The 14,597-nt window shown below is 41.7% G+C and overlaps 2 protein-coding genes across 3 annotated transcripts in view; both read left to right on the forward strand.

Annotated features, from left to right (window-relative positions):
- EI24 (EI24, autophagy associated transmembrane protein) overlaps positions 1-4,958 on the forward strand; it is a 25,803-nt gene extending 20,845 nt beyond the window's left edge. Inside the window, exons 9-11 of one of the 2 annotated variants that reach the window (XM_023517345.1) lie at positions 1,734-1,845; positions 2,257-2,331; positions 3,861-4,064. In XM_023517345.1, coding sequence (XP_023373113.1) covers positions 1,734-1,845; positions 2,257-2,331; positions 3,861-4,023 — 350 coding nt within the window. In that variant the 3' untranslated portion in view covers positions 4,024-4,064. Of the gene's footprint in view, positions 1-1,733; positions 1,846-2,256; positions 2,332-3,860 lie in introns of both variants that reach the window. The other variant, XM_003796771.3, reaches the window with a different exon arrangement.
- Positions 4,959-9,810: 4,852 nt separating this feature from the next.
- The window catches only part of STT3A (STT3A, catalytic subunit of the oligosaccharyltransferase complex), a 29,264-nt gene continuing 24,477 nt past the window's right edge, over positions 9,811-14,597 (forward strand). Inside the window, exons 1-4 of the mRNA XM_012809586.2 lie at positions 9,811-9,871; positions 11,445-11,526; positions 12,891-13,017; positions 13,970-14,030. Coding sequence (XP_012665040.1) covers positions 12,930-13,017; positions 13,970-14,030 — 149 coding nt within the window. The 5' untranslated portion in view covers positions 9,811-9,871; positions 11,445-11,526; positions 12,891-12,929. The remainder of the gene's footprint in view (positions 9,872-11,444; positions 11,527-12,890; positions 13,018-13,969; positions 14,031-14,597) is intronic.

Below are 14,597 nucleotides of genomic sequence, written 5' to 3' on the forward strand. Positions count from 1 at the left end.
ATTGTTGTTTGGCGGGTCCAGGCTGGGGATTCGAACCCGCCACCTTAGGTGTACGTGGCTGGTGCCTTAGCCGGTTGAGCTATAGGCGCCGAGCCTTTTTGCCCACTTTTTAATGGGATGGTCTGATCCTTTCTTGCTGATTTGCTTGAGTTCCTTGTAGATTCTGGTTATCAGCCCTTTAGCTGATATATAACATGCATATATTTTCTCCTATTCTGTAGGTTGTCTGTTCGCTCTATTGATTGTGTCCTTGGCTGTGCAGAACCTTTTTAGACCCACACGTCTACCTTTGTGGTTGTTAATAATCATGGTCATTAATCATGCTTTGGAGGTCTTCTTCACAAATTCTTTGTCTAGGCTGATATCTATAAGAGATTTTCCATCATTTTCTACTATACTTCTTATAGTTTCATGTCTTAGGTTAAGTCTATTATCTGTTATGAATTAATTTTTATGAGTGGTGAGATGTGCAGGTCCTGTTTCAGTCTTTTACATGTGGCTATTCAGTTTATTGAAGAGGGATTCCTTTCCTCAGTGTATGTTTTTGTTGTCTTATTTGTTTATTTATTTATTTTTTGAATCAGAGTCTCACTATGTTACCCTGGGTAGAGTGCTGTGGCATCATAGCTCACAGCAACCTCCAACTCCTAGGCTGAAGCAATTGTCTTGCCTCAGCCTTCCAAGTAGCTGGGACTACAGGTGCCCACCACAACATCTGGCCTTTTTTTTTGTTACAGTTGTTTAGTTGACCTGGGCCAGGTTTGAATCCGCGACCCTCTGTGTATGTGGCTGGTGCCGTAACCACTGTGTTACAGGTGCTGAGCCCTGATTCCTTCTTAAACTATTCAATAGTTAGGCCTGTGGCAATCCATCTTTGGAAGGAAGTATCCTCACTGGCATGAGAGGGCTTACATTTGGCTTAGTGAGTTTAACTGTTAACTTTGAGGCTGGGAGATGTAGTCTTATATCATTCCCTTTTTGGTGCTTCACGTGATATGTCTCTGACTGGGCTGTAACAAGGCATAAATGAGCCTGAGGTCTAAATTAAGGAAACAAAACTGACGTCAGCATTCCAATTTTGGGGGATCTTTTGAAAAGACCTTGGTATGTTTATCTGGGTATGTGTGGTTGAAAGATATTACCAGATTTGGGCTCAGCACCTGTAGCTCAGTGGCCAGGGCACCAGCCACATACACCAGAGCTGGCAGATTCGAATCCAGATCAGACCTGCCAGACAATGACAACTACAACCAAAAAATAGCTGGGTGTTGTGGCAGCTCCTATAGTTCCAGCTACTTGGGAGGCTAAGGCAAGAGAATTGGCTGAGCCCAAGAGTTAGAGGTTGCTGTGAGCTGTGACACCATGGCACTCTATCCAGGGCGACATAGTGAGACTCTGTCTCAAAAAAAAAAATAAGAAAAGCTATTAACAGATTTGTGCCGAATGGCATCTTTTTTCTTTAGCATACTGTTTTGCTCAAATTAATCCAGACAAAGGAAGCTGGTGCTGAAATTTGCAATTCACTTAGCCTCTCAGCTTGTGACTACTGTACTGTACAAATTTTGCATAGAAGGTTTATATCAGATTTGTATAATTCTAATCTATATGTTTTAGCTGTGTTCTCAATGGTAGATCTGTCCTGAAAACTCAAGTCTCTAATATTTTGTTTAGCATAGTTACTTAGCTACTTGATAAAAAGGGGAAATCTAATTGTATTTGCTTCATTCTTTCAGGAATTGAAATGCACCAACGGTTGTCAAACATAGAAAGGAACTGGCCTTACTACTTTGGGTTTGGTTTGCCGTTGGCTTTTCTCACGGCAATGCAGTCCTCATACATTATCAGGTAATTTGGCTAGAGAGATTTGAAGGGAACAAGTAAAAATAAAAGTTCATGTAGTGAGCAGCTTTTATGTGCTTGGTTCTATGCTATACATTCTGTATTCTTATTAGAACTTTAGGAGGCCTATGGGACTTTTCTCCTTGGCAGAGTCGTACACATTTGTCAGTTAGCATTAAAATCTAGTCCATTTCTCCTCATGTCTCCTATTCTTCCTCCTGTGTTTCTCCCTGGTACTGTCATACCCCCTGTGACAAATCTTTTGTGCTTTCTGAAAGGTGCATTTCATGTAAAGGTTTTATCAAACCATGATGTTTACACTGGAGGCAAAGGAATTTTGGGCTTCTCATATCTTCAATGTTGTGGCTGTTATGAAGATGACTAATTCTTTTCTCTCTCTCTTTTTATTTTTAATAGTGGCTGCCTCTTCTCTATCCTCTTTCCTTTATTCATTATCAGCGCCAATGAAGCAAAGACCCCTGGAAAAGCATAGTAAGTATTAGCCAATCAGCAAAGACCCCGGAAAAGGGTAGTATTAGCCAATCAGTGAAATTTTTGCTTTGTGAAGGACTGGGGTGGTTGGGGTGGTAACTCGACAATTAGATCAAGTGAGCCTTTTCTTTCTTTTAAATAACTTGTTACACTGTAAGGAAATAGTAAGGAAAACCTTACTATAGAAGTTTAAAGAGAGAGGAACACTTCTAAGCTACATCTCAAACTTTTTCCTATGATATGACCATTATTATGTAGTTCTAAGAATTGATTCTGTTACATATATTCTTTTTTTCTTTTTGAGACAGAGTCTCATTTTGTTGCCCAGGTTAGAATGCTGTGGTGTCATCATAGCTCATAGCAGTGTCAAACTCTTGGGCTCAAGTGATCCTCTTGCTTCAGCCTCCCAAGTAGCTGGGACTGCAGGTACCTATTATGCACCTGGCTGATTTTTTCTATTTTTGGTAGAGTTGAGGTCTCAGTCTTACCCAGGCTAGTCTCACAACACCTGAGTTCAAGTGATCCTCCTGCCTTGGCCTCCCAGAGTGCTAGAATTACTGGTGTGAGCCACCATGCCTAGTCTATATAGTCTTAATATTTAGAAATTCACTGAATATAAGATATTTGTAAACATCTGTAGTTAGGCTCATTTTTGAGAGAATGGCCAGCTTTTCTAAAAAGTAGTAGACTATATGATAGTAGTAGTTTATTGATGAGATAAAATATTTTGAAAGGAATTTTTAGCAATAATAACACCACTCTAAAAATTTTACCACTTCAAGGAACAGTTTAGATAGGCGTCCTCAAACTATAGCCCGAGGGCACTTGCGGCTTGCCTAGGAAATTTATCCGGCCCACTGGGTGTTTTTGCCGCCGCTGTCTGTCCTGCTTAGCAGCCAACTCGTCTGGGGGCCTGTAGTCTGGCCCTCCAACTGTCTGAGGGACAGTGACCTGGCTCCCTGTTTAAATAAAGTTGGAGGACCCCTGGTTTAGACATTTAATCTTCTATCAACTTTGGTTAAGTCAAGGAGGAAGTTTGAGTCTGTTTCCGGTTTTTGCATACTCTTGCTATCTAGCAGTGCTCACTGTGTTATCTTAGGAGGGATAATTGACTTTCTCTTGAAACTCTTCTTTCTGAAACAGGAGGTTGCATATGATATCTTCAGAGATAGCTTGAAGTTTATGCCCTAAAGCCAGCCTTAAAAGAGTACTTATCGAGTCAGAATTAATCTGAAATACAACTTTATTTCTTCTAAGCGTCCCAGTATTTAAAAACTGGTGTTGCACTCATGGCAATAGCAGGACCCACTAGGTAAATTACCTTTTCTTCTACAGCCAAAATGCAAAGGCCCCAGTGTGTTTTTTAATTGCTTTTTCAGCCCCTATGGTTAATATCCTTACTTCCTTGATCACATTTCAGTCTTTTCCTGTGTAGTTTTAAATTTAGTGTAGTCAAATAAGCTATCACATAACTGAAACGATAATTTTGATCGCTGGGAAGCTGAGAAGTCACGTCTCTTGTCTTTTAGCCTCTTCCAGTTGCGACTCTTCTCCTTGGTGGTCTTCTTAAGCAACCGACTCTTCCACAAGACCGTGTACCTGCAGTCTGCCCTGAGCAGCTCAACCTCTGCAGAGACGATCCCTTCGCCACATCCATCTCCTGCCAAACCGAAAGCTGCTGCAGGCCACTGAGCTGCCTGCCACCCAGAGGGGATGGGTGGGAGTTGAGGGAGGCTGCCAGGGGCCTTCTGCATATTCCCTTCTCTCTGAAGAATTGGAAGGTTTGTCTCCGGTGCACATAAGGCAGAATCTTCCTGACACCAGTGTGTGGTTTCTTAACAGCGCCTGAGTCTGAAAGGACCACAGGTTTTTCTGCAGCTATTTTCTAGCCTTTGCCATCCCCTGTGCCTGGATTTTGTTTTCTCCCTGTGCCATTTACCCTCCTACTTTCCTGCCTTCCACCACCCTGGGATGAATGGGTTTTGTAATTCTAGCTGTTGTATTTTGTGGATTTGTTATTTTTGTTGTTTTTCTGTGAAGCACATACATTGGATGTGGGAGGTAAAGGAGGATCTCAGTTGCTCCTGGTCACTCCTTTTATAGCCATCACTGTCTTGTTTCTTGTAACTCAGGTTAGGATTTGGTCTCTCTTGCTCTACTGCAAAAAAAAAAAAAAAAAGAAAAAAAGAAAAAGAAAAATTAAAAGAGCCTGAAGAGATGAAGAGATAGATGGGACAGGAGGAAAGACCTCACAGCCCAATCTGCTAGGTTTTGGAGTGATTTTTTTCTTCCCCTTGAAGGGGAAAATCACTGGTACATTAAAACCCCTCAATTATGGGGAGGTACCAATTTTGGCAAGTGCCACTGCAACATGATACTCAGAGACCTGAACTTTTAAACTCTGGGGGAACAGAAATTTATTGTTGGCCCCTGCCGGGTCTGTCTGGTATTGCAGAGGAATATTGGGTGCTGCAAATAGGAACTGAAGGGGTTAAACTTATTAAACCCATGAAATCCTATGATTGGTTGGTATTTTCCTGTCATCAGAGACTAAATATGGGGGAAATGTCAAAATACTTGTACAATTTTAAAATTTCACAATTAAACGTGAGCTGGTTTCCCACAAAGTGTGTAGTGATGGAATTTACAAATTATGACACTGAGAAATGCATTTGTGTTGGGTAGTGCCTGTGGCTCAGTGGGTAGGGCACCAGCCCCGTATACTGAAGTTGGCAGGTTGAAACCTGGCCCCAGCCAAGCTGCAACAAAAAAGTAGCCAGGCATTGTGGCAGGTGCATGTAGTCCCAGCTACTTGGGAGGCTGAGGCAAGAGAATCACCTAAGGCCAGGATTTGGAGGTTGCTGTGAGCTGTGGGACGCCATGGCACTCTACCAAGGGCGGTAAAGTGAGACTCTGTCTCTACCAAAAAAAAAAAAAAAAATGCATTCGTGGAACACAAGACTTTCTGTCAGATAATTTGGTTATAGTTTTCAGAGACTTGCCCTGAAATGTGTTCCTTGAGAAAGTTTGGATTATATGACTATAATCATGTTTACATCTTGTGAAAGACTCTGGGATTATTGTGTTTTTTGTTTTAGTCTATATGTACATCTGTACCATGTATTCATGAGGGAGATAGACTTTTCTAGATTCCAGTGTATTCAACATTCCATTAGTCAAGGGAAGAGATTAAGCATTTGGTTAAAAGAAAACTTTACTGGGCGGCACTCATTTCTCAGTGGTTATGGCGCCAGCCACATACACCCAGGCTGGCCTGTTCAAACCCAGCCTGGGCCAGCTAAACAATGACAACTGCAACAACAAAAATAGCCGGGCGTTGTGGCTGGCACCTGTAGTCCCAGCTACTTGGGAGGGTGAGGCAGGAGAATCACTTAAGCCTAAGAGTTTGAGGTTGCTGTGAGCTGTGATGCCAAGGCACTCTACCAAGGGCGACATAGTCAAACTCTGTCTCAAAAAAACAAAAAACAAAAAACCTTTACTATGTGTGAGATGAAATGTGGGATTAAAAATCGGTATTGGCAGTTGCAAACCAAGTTTGAAGTGCTTATGTAATTGATGGAAGGAGGCATTTAAAACAGTGGGCATCTTCGAAGTGATCATGGTTTCTAACTTGTGCACAAAAAATTGTAAGACGATTTAAAATAGGATTTACTTTCAGCATTCCCCTATGACATCTCTGGTCATTTGACAGTATTGGACAGAACTACTTCCAGGTTGCTTTGGGAGTGGTTTGAAGAAGACCTTAGTATTTTATCAGTTTGTAACTGATCAGGGATTTCCTTGTTTAAGCTTAGTTTTTGAAACTCAGGTTTAAAAATAACCTTATTTAAGTAGCCACCTCTTTGCTGCCTAAAATTTCTGTTTGTACCATGTAGAAGTATTTCAGTTTAGAAGGGTGAGGGAGGTTGAGTGGATGAAGGAACACGATTTTATACTCAGCACTGTGCCTGGCTATAGAAAATACCTGAAGTTTAAGTGACTGTAAGTGAGGGAATCAATGTTTTATTAGTGAAATTAAGAGGCCAACCCTATATAAAGTTTACATTAAGTATATCTGTAATAATAGCTGTATGGTAACGATCTCAAATGATCTATGCACACAAAACTTTTTTTTGCCTTTTACTAGGGTATGAGCACAGAGAACAGTGATTAGGAAATTGGTATTGAACAGAGATGAGGCTCTGATTTTGCTAAGTTCAGAATGGCAGTTTGGGGCAGACTAATAATTTGTAACCAGGCTTGGTGTCTGTAGCTCAGCGGCTAGGGTGCCAGCCATACACTGGAGCTGCTGGGTTTGAAGCCAGCCCGGGCCTGCCAAACAATGACAACTAGAACCAAAAAATAGCTGGGCATTGTGGTGGTCACTTGTAGTCCCAACTACTTGGGAGGCTAAGGCAAAAGAATCACTTAAGCCCAAGAGTTTGAGGTTGCTGTGAGCTGTGATGCCACAGCACCTCTACCCAAGGCAACAGCTTGAGACTCTGTCTCAAAAAAAAGAAAACAAACAAAAAAAAAGAAATCCATTAAAAATGAAAAATCCAAGAAATAGAAATATGTCTTATTAAAGCATTGGAATCTGTAAGTGCATTGAGGGGGGAAAAGCCCAGTAACACAGCTTTGTAGCACACTTAGAGAGGTGGGTTCTCCCAAAAACAGTGAGTTCTAGGAAGAACATGTTCAGATACTGTTAAGTCTGCTGTGTTACAGATGAGATGAAGACTTTTTATTATTTCTGGAGGCAGTCTTGGATAGAGTGCAGTGGCATAATCATAGCTCACTGCAACCTCAAACTTCTGGCCTCAACTGATTCTGCTGCCTCAGCCTTCCAGTAGCGGGACTACAGCATGCACTACCCAGTCTGGCTATTTTTTTCTATATTTAGTAGAGACAGGGTCTTGATCTTTTTTTTTTTTTTTTTGAGACAGAGCCTCAAGCTGTCCCCCTGGGTAGAGTGCCGTGGCATTACAGCTCACAGCAATCTCCAACTCCTGGGCTCAAGCGAGTCTCCTGCCTCCGCCTCCCAAGTAGCTGGGACCACAGGCGCCCGCCACAACGCCCGGCTATTTTTTGGTTGCAGCCGTCATTGTTGTTTGGCGGGTCCAGGCTGGGGATTCGAACCCGCCACCTTAGGTGTATGTGGCTGGCACCTTAGCCGGTTGAGCTATAGGCGCTGAGCCAGGGTCTTGATCTTATTCAGAGTGGTCTCCAACTGCTGGCCTCAAGTAATCCACCAAAGTTCTAGGATTACAGGTGTGGGCCACCATACCCAGCCTCCATGTATTTCTTTTGATCAAAGATATACAAGGAAAGTAAATCAACAATTTAGGAAAGACCAAAAGTTCTACAAGAAAGTCATGATTCCTAGAAGGCATTCTTTTAAGTAATTGATAGAATGGTAAAAAGTGTGATTTCTGAAACATGAATGAGGTCAAAACTTTTGGTCTTGTAAGTCAGGAGTGTGGAGGATTAACTGATACGCTAAACTCATGTAAAATCTCTAGGTTTATTTGTAATAATTATGATAATACAGGTAGCCATAAGTTTATGTATTTCCATGACCTTGTTTTCCTTACTTTGATTTTATTTATAGATAAGCCTTTCCTCATGACTGGTATCAAAGACTCATCCTTGGCTGGGAGCAGTGACTCATGCTTGTAATCCTTACACTCTGGGAGGCCAAGGTGGGTAGAATGCTTGAGCTCATGAGTTTGAGACCAACCCGAGCAAAAGTGAGACCCCGTCTCTACTAAAAATGGAAAAACTGAGGCAAGAGGATGGCTTGAGTCCAAGAGTTGTAGGTTGCTGTGAGCTATGATGCCATGGCACTCTACCGAGGGTGACAACTTGAGACTCTGTATCAAAAAAAGACTCATCCTTAATACAGGCTTAGATTTTAGATTCTGTTCCTCAGTGGTATATTTTGATTTAAAATTTCAGATCAATTAGGTTACAATGTTTGCATTTGTTAGAGTTCCCCACCCCGTATATTTTGACTTCTGAAAAAGCTGACTTCACTTAGAAACTTAAAACGTATTCCCTTTAAGAAACGTGTTTAATAATTTAATAAATTAACGAGAACCCCAACATCTTAATATTTTTCTGTTTAAAAAAATCTTCCTAATTTTAATAACCTTCCCCTCTTTGTAAAGAGAAAACTCTTGTTTTGCAGAAGCATTTACTTAAAGTTCTGTAGTTCCTTCAGGTTCAGCTTCAGTTGCCTTCTGTTAAAGTTACACCTAAAATCTAAAATTAAAAAGAAAAAGAGGTAGATTTGTTGAATCATAATGTTCTGAGATGAGCCTGGTCATGTGAATTTTGAAAAACACCCATGATTTTAAAGCACGGATTTAAATAATGTGTTTTCATTAAGTGTGATCAGTTCACTTCATTGGACAGAGTACAAGGGAATGTGAGTGGTGCTGGCACCATAGTTGAACTTGCTGGAGGTCCCATTGTCTTTTGTGTAGCCTTTGCTTACTGAGGCAAGAATGACAGACGACGGAATTGCTGCTCTAACATCCGTTCTCTTCCCTTCGCTCAGCAATGTTTTTTTTTTTCCACTGGGGAGGACAGGGGGCAGAAAGGCAAGTAGGTAGAGTAGGCAAGAGTAGGGAAAGCTCTTTCTGGCAGGTATGGGTATGACTGGGTTGCCTCCCGGTACCCTCGAAGAGTCCCTTCTACCGCTAGGGAAGAGAACTTTGTCTCAGCTGGGCAGTGGCAATGCTTCCAGCTCAACCCCGCCAGTCCCCTCAGCCTTTTGCACGCTCTTTCACAGCGTCAGGGACTGAAGACACGAAAGTGCATGGTGAAACCTGTCAGGGCTCCCAGATCTATGAATTACTGGAGTACAGCAGCAAATAGTCACCTCTGGAGCCAAAGGTCACACAAATTTGTACAAGAACGGAGCAGTCAGGACCACGTAGCATTTGAGTTTTCATTGAGAATAGGCAGTAAATTCTTCCGTCTTCTCCTTTCACCTTATATTCTATAATGATAAATTTCTACCTTCAAAAAAAATTGCTCCAAAACGAAGACGAGCGACTTGACAGTCCTACTGTTGGAGATTTGAGGTATCTGCTATTCCACGGCAGCGTGGTTTCCGCTTCCGGTCAGGTGACCCGCCAACAGGTCCACACGTTCCCACCGCGACTGCCGCTCAGTCAGTAGACCGACACGTAACTCCTCGGCCCTCAACCAAACTGCTCGCGGCGCGTTCTTTCCGCGCTCTTGACTCTCACGCGCAAGCCTATGACAGCTCGGCGGGAGCGCACAGTCCCGCCTCCAGACTGCTAAGTGACGGCTGTGTTGACCAATTAAAAAGCGAGAGTGCGGCCCGGTCCGCGCCTCCGAGTCTGACAGACAGTCCCTCTATCCTATCGCTCTTCCAAAGTGTAGCATTGGTCCGGAGCCAGCCAATCGGAACCGGTCCAGGAGGAGAACCCGTTCACTGCCAGGGTTGGGTGCGCTACTGAACGGATGGCAGAAGAAGCCGAGCGGTTTGCTTAGGAACGCCGGCTAGGTGAGAAGGCCGTGGGATGGGACTTGAGAATTAGCGGCAGATGCAGCGCAGGCCGTTGGTGGGGCTGAACGGATTGCGGGAGGCAGGGCTTTCAGAGGGGGTGGAGAGTAGAGTTTAGGGCCTTGCAGAGGAGGGGGCGTGGGGCGTGGTGTGAGACATCCTGGATGGAAGAATGTGAAGGTGTGGGGAGGGAAGGTAGGGTAGGTAGTGGGGATGGAGCATGCGCTTAGGCCAAGAGGGCGTAGGAAAGAATTAGTCCTGGGATCATTCACCCCATGCCGAGGTGGTCGAGGTGGTGGATGACCGGCTGTGGGTGGTATCAGAGGTGGTCAGTTTTATGAGGGTGGGAAAGAGATGGAGGTGGAACCTGCAGGGGAGAGCAGAGGAGGGAGGGGCAGGGGAATAAAGGAGTGTGAGAGGGTGTGGAAACGCGGGTATGAAAACGGGGGTGGGGAAGTTGCAGTCTGGGAAACGAACAAGAATCGGACTTTCAAGACACAGTTGAGAGAATACACCAAGTGCGTTAAGAAAGTATGTTTGCTGTTATTTACTTTGGTGACGCCCAAAGTGTTTGATTACAGAGCATAGGATGAAAACTCACGGTCCTGCCTTATATTACCAGCTCCTTTACTCAATTTTTAGGCAGAGGGCCTAAATTCTCACTTCCTCTGCCTACTCTTCTGGGTGTACATATCAACTCAATGGTGTTAAGTTTCTTTCTATTTCAGACATTTCCGAAAACCGGTACAAACCTGAAAAATATGACTGGACTGTTGACTTCCCAGAGTTAGGTCTTTATTTTTAATTGCAAGACAAGGTATTCCTTAGGGATTGTAGTTAAACACACATCTAAAACTGTGTTTCTGGGACAGTTAATTATGGAAAAGATGCTTGACTTCTTAGTGTTAGGGCTAAAAATATATGATTCTTCATGCCTTCCACTTAGTCCAGTGTTAGCTTTTTCTCCTTTCTTCCATTTATAGTGGGAAAGATATTGGGATGGAGATAGCCAAAGGTTAGTGAACAGATACACAAGTACAGCTAGATAGGAGGAGTAAATCCTTGTGTTTTGTAGTATTTCAGGGTGGCTATAATTAATAGGAATTTATTGTATATAGCTAGAACAGTAGATTTGGAATGTTCTCAATACATAAAAATAATGATAGATGTTTAAGGTGATGGACATGCTAATTACCCTGATTTGATCATTATACATTGTATACATACATGGAAATGTCACACTCTACCCCATAAATATGTACATTTACTATGTGTCAATTAAAAATAATAGTAGATTAAAAAAAAGATCAAGGGGAATGCAAGTTCCTTTTTATCCCTGCATCGCTTTGTACAATTTTATCTACCTTTTGTTATTATCTTATTTATAATTTGGCCCTTGATGAGCTTATAGTGTAGGAAGGCAGAACTATCTTATACTGACATGGCTAACCCCCAATGGTTAATACTATACAAGTAATTGTTGTCCATCAAGTGATTACCATTCTGAACTATCTATGGACTGCTTCCTTCAACAGTTAATTTTATTATTTATTTATTTATTTATTTATTTTAGAGACAAGGTTTTGCTCTGTCACCCAGGCCGAAGTGCAGTGATGCAATTGTAGCTCGTTGCAGCGTGGAACTTCTGGGTTTAAGTAAGTGATCATCCTGCCTCAGCTTCCTGAGTAGCTGGGACTGTAGGAATGTGCCACCATGCCTGACTAATTTGTGTGTGTGTGTTTATATATGTGTGTGTGTATATTTATACACTTTTTTTTTAAAGTGATTAGGTCTCATTATGTTATCCAGGGTGTTCTCAAACTCTTGTGTTCAAGTAATCCTTCTGCCTGGGCCCCCCAAAGTGCTGGGATTATAGGCATAAGCTATTGTGTCTAGCCAACATTTTATTTAATTTATTTATTTTTGAGATAAGAGTCTCACTCCATTGCCTTGGGTAGAGTGCCATGGCATCATAGCTCACAGCAACCTCAAACTCCTAAGCTTAAGTGATCCTCTTGCCTCATCCTCCTATGTAGCTGGAATTATAGGCACCCGCCAAAACCCCTGGCTAGTTTTTCTGTTTTTAGTAGAGATAGGGTCTTGCTCTTGGTCAGGCTGGTCTTGAACTCCAGATCTCAAGTGATCCACCTGTTTTGGGATTACAGGTGTGAGCCACCTCACCCAGCCCCAACGTTTTAATTTAATCTGTTTTTTTCCCTGACTTTTTTCTGATTTAGTAGGACAGGTTTATTTTCTTTTCCCTCTACTTTATTATCTGCTGCCATGAACTATATTTCATGACATTAGCTGCTTAAATCAGCAGTGTCACTTACAGAGATGCTTTGAGACAGATAATTGGAATAGATCTGAACAGTTGCTATAGTGTTATATATGAGGTTGAAAGTAGAGTGACCTGTGTATGTGTATCTCTTCCCCTTCTGAGTGCATGATTATACCTGTATTAGTGATCAGTCATGCTCTTTAGTTGACTTGATAGCCCTATGGAGATTTGAAACAGGAAGAATCTTGTAGCCAGTCAGTTGAAGCTTAAGTTGTGACTTCTATTTTTCCTATTTATACTTTGATTTCTATATTCAATATTCATTCCCTGCTTTTTCCCCTTACCTTCCTGCTTTTTCCTGAATGCTCTCTTTCTACATTTTAGTATTGCTTTCTCTTTCTAATCTTTTCTGTTTATTTTTGCATCTTTTCCCTTTTGAACCATACTGTTGTCAGTCATGCTTATGTACTTATTAGCTCTGAAGAAATGGGAATCAGAATTAAGGGTGGTATTTTCTGATCGTTCCATTTTAGTTTTGACACATGGACCTGACTGTGGTTACTTCCTGCCAGTAGATCATTATTTATGGCAAGGCTTGGGTATTAGTATTAACCTTGACCCTGTCTGGTGTTATCACCAGGTCATATGTCCTTTATGGTTCTCTCCCACCATAAAGTATGAAAAGTTAAGTAAATTGAAGGTACTAAATATCTTATGGTCTTGACTTTTCCATTTTAGCTATTTGAGTGTCGTCTGTTGCCAACCATTGATGTCAAGATGACTAAGCTTGGATTTTTGCGGCTGTCCTATGAGAAGCAGGACACACTTTTGAAGCTTCTCATTTTGTCAATGGCTGCTGTGTTATGTGAGTGTGGACGTGGACCTCTCTTTCTTTGGGAAAGGAGAAAATGTGGATTAAAAAATTGCCAATGGCTTTGTTAAAATGCTTCGTTTGTGATGTCTTTTTTTTCTGATCAGTATAATTTTATGAAAGCAAAATAACAGAAATACAAGGAATATAAAATTCCAGGCTGTGATCATCTGGGAAGGAATGGGAAGCATGCTGTGCTGATTCCATTTTCTCAAAGGGCTGAAGGAGATAGTGGGAACCCTTGGATACTGAATTTTCTTAAAGATTTAGATGCCCTTTTTTTTTTTTTTTTTTTGAGATAGAGTTTTGCTTATTAACCCTCAGTAGAGTGCTGTGAAGTCCCAGCTCACAGCAACCTCCAACTCCTTGGGCTTAGGCAATTCTCTTGCCTCAGCTTCCCAGGTAGTTGGGACTACAGGCGCCCACCACAACACCCAGCTATTTTTTTGTTGCGGTTTGGCTGGGGCTGGGTTTGAACCCATAACCCTCGGTATATGGGGCCAGCGCCCTACTCACTGAGCCACAGGTGCTGCCCAATGCCTTCATATTTTTGAAAGTCTTTTGAACTTACTCTGTTTTTTAGATTTTTGGCTCTTCATGAGTCATAAATATAGTTTTGCTTGCCGTACCTCTTAGTTTGCTCCAGGATTAAGGTTAGTTATGTGCGTGTGGATGGGGGGTAGAGGGAGCTCAGCATATATTAAATAACCATGTAAGTTGAGATAGGTGCTCGTAGGTGAATATCATGTTGTAGGCTTTGTAGCAGTTAACTGTGTCCTAAGTGGAAAATGTAGAAATACTTAGGTGGGGTGAGATAACGACTATTCAGGGATTATTTCATATTTCATGTGATCTCTGTGCTGAAAAATACTATTTTCTCTGTTCTGCTACTGTATCTGCTATTCTCTTTTTGTGACATAATTAAAATATTCTCTGTTTTTTGCAGCTTTTTCTACTCGTCTCTTTGCTGTCCTGAGATTTGAAAGCGTTATTCACGAGTTTGACCCGTGAGTACCTTTGCTTGACCTGGTATTATTTCCTTTGGGATGTGTTCAGGTTCATGGGTTTCAGATTCAAATTCCAGTCAGTTCTTAGCGACGGGGATGTGCTTTTTAGTACATTTAAGGGGAAAAAAAACTCTTCAAGTTTTCCAAGGGAGATAATTACCTCCTTTTGAATCATTTTTGTTGGAACTGACCAAGTAAGTCTCTCAAACTTAAAAAATGTGAACAAGGTTTTGGCTGCCTATAGCTCAGCAGCTAGGGTGCCAGCCATATATACCGGAGCTGGCAGGTTCGAATCCAGTTCGAATCCAGTGACTTTTTTTTTCCTGTTTAACAATTTATATGATAGAAATTGAGCTCCTTAGTTAAATTGTAAGGCACTGAGGGAAATATAAAGCTACGAGTTTGATGAGGGATTTTGTTCATTGGATGAAAAAGATAGCGATGAAAGCTTTCAGTAGTATTAATCACTAACGTTTATTAAGCATTCATTTTGTTCTGAGCACTGTTTTACACATAATCTCTAAATTCTTACAGCAACCCTCTGAAATGTAGATTTTTTTTTTTTTT

The sequence above is a fragment of the Otolemur garnettii genome, unplaced genomic scaffold, assembly GCF_000181295.1.
Source record: "Otolemur garnettii isolate 467f Iridium unplaced genomic scaffold, OtoGar3 scaffold00108, whole genome shotgun sequence".
Taxonomy (NCBI): Eukaryota; Metazoa; Chordata; class Mammalia; order Primates; family Galagidae; genus Otolemur; species Otolemur garnettii.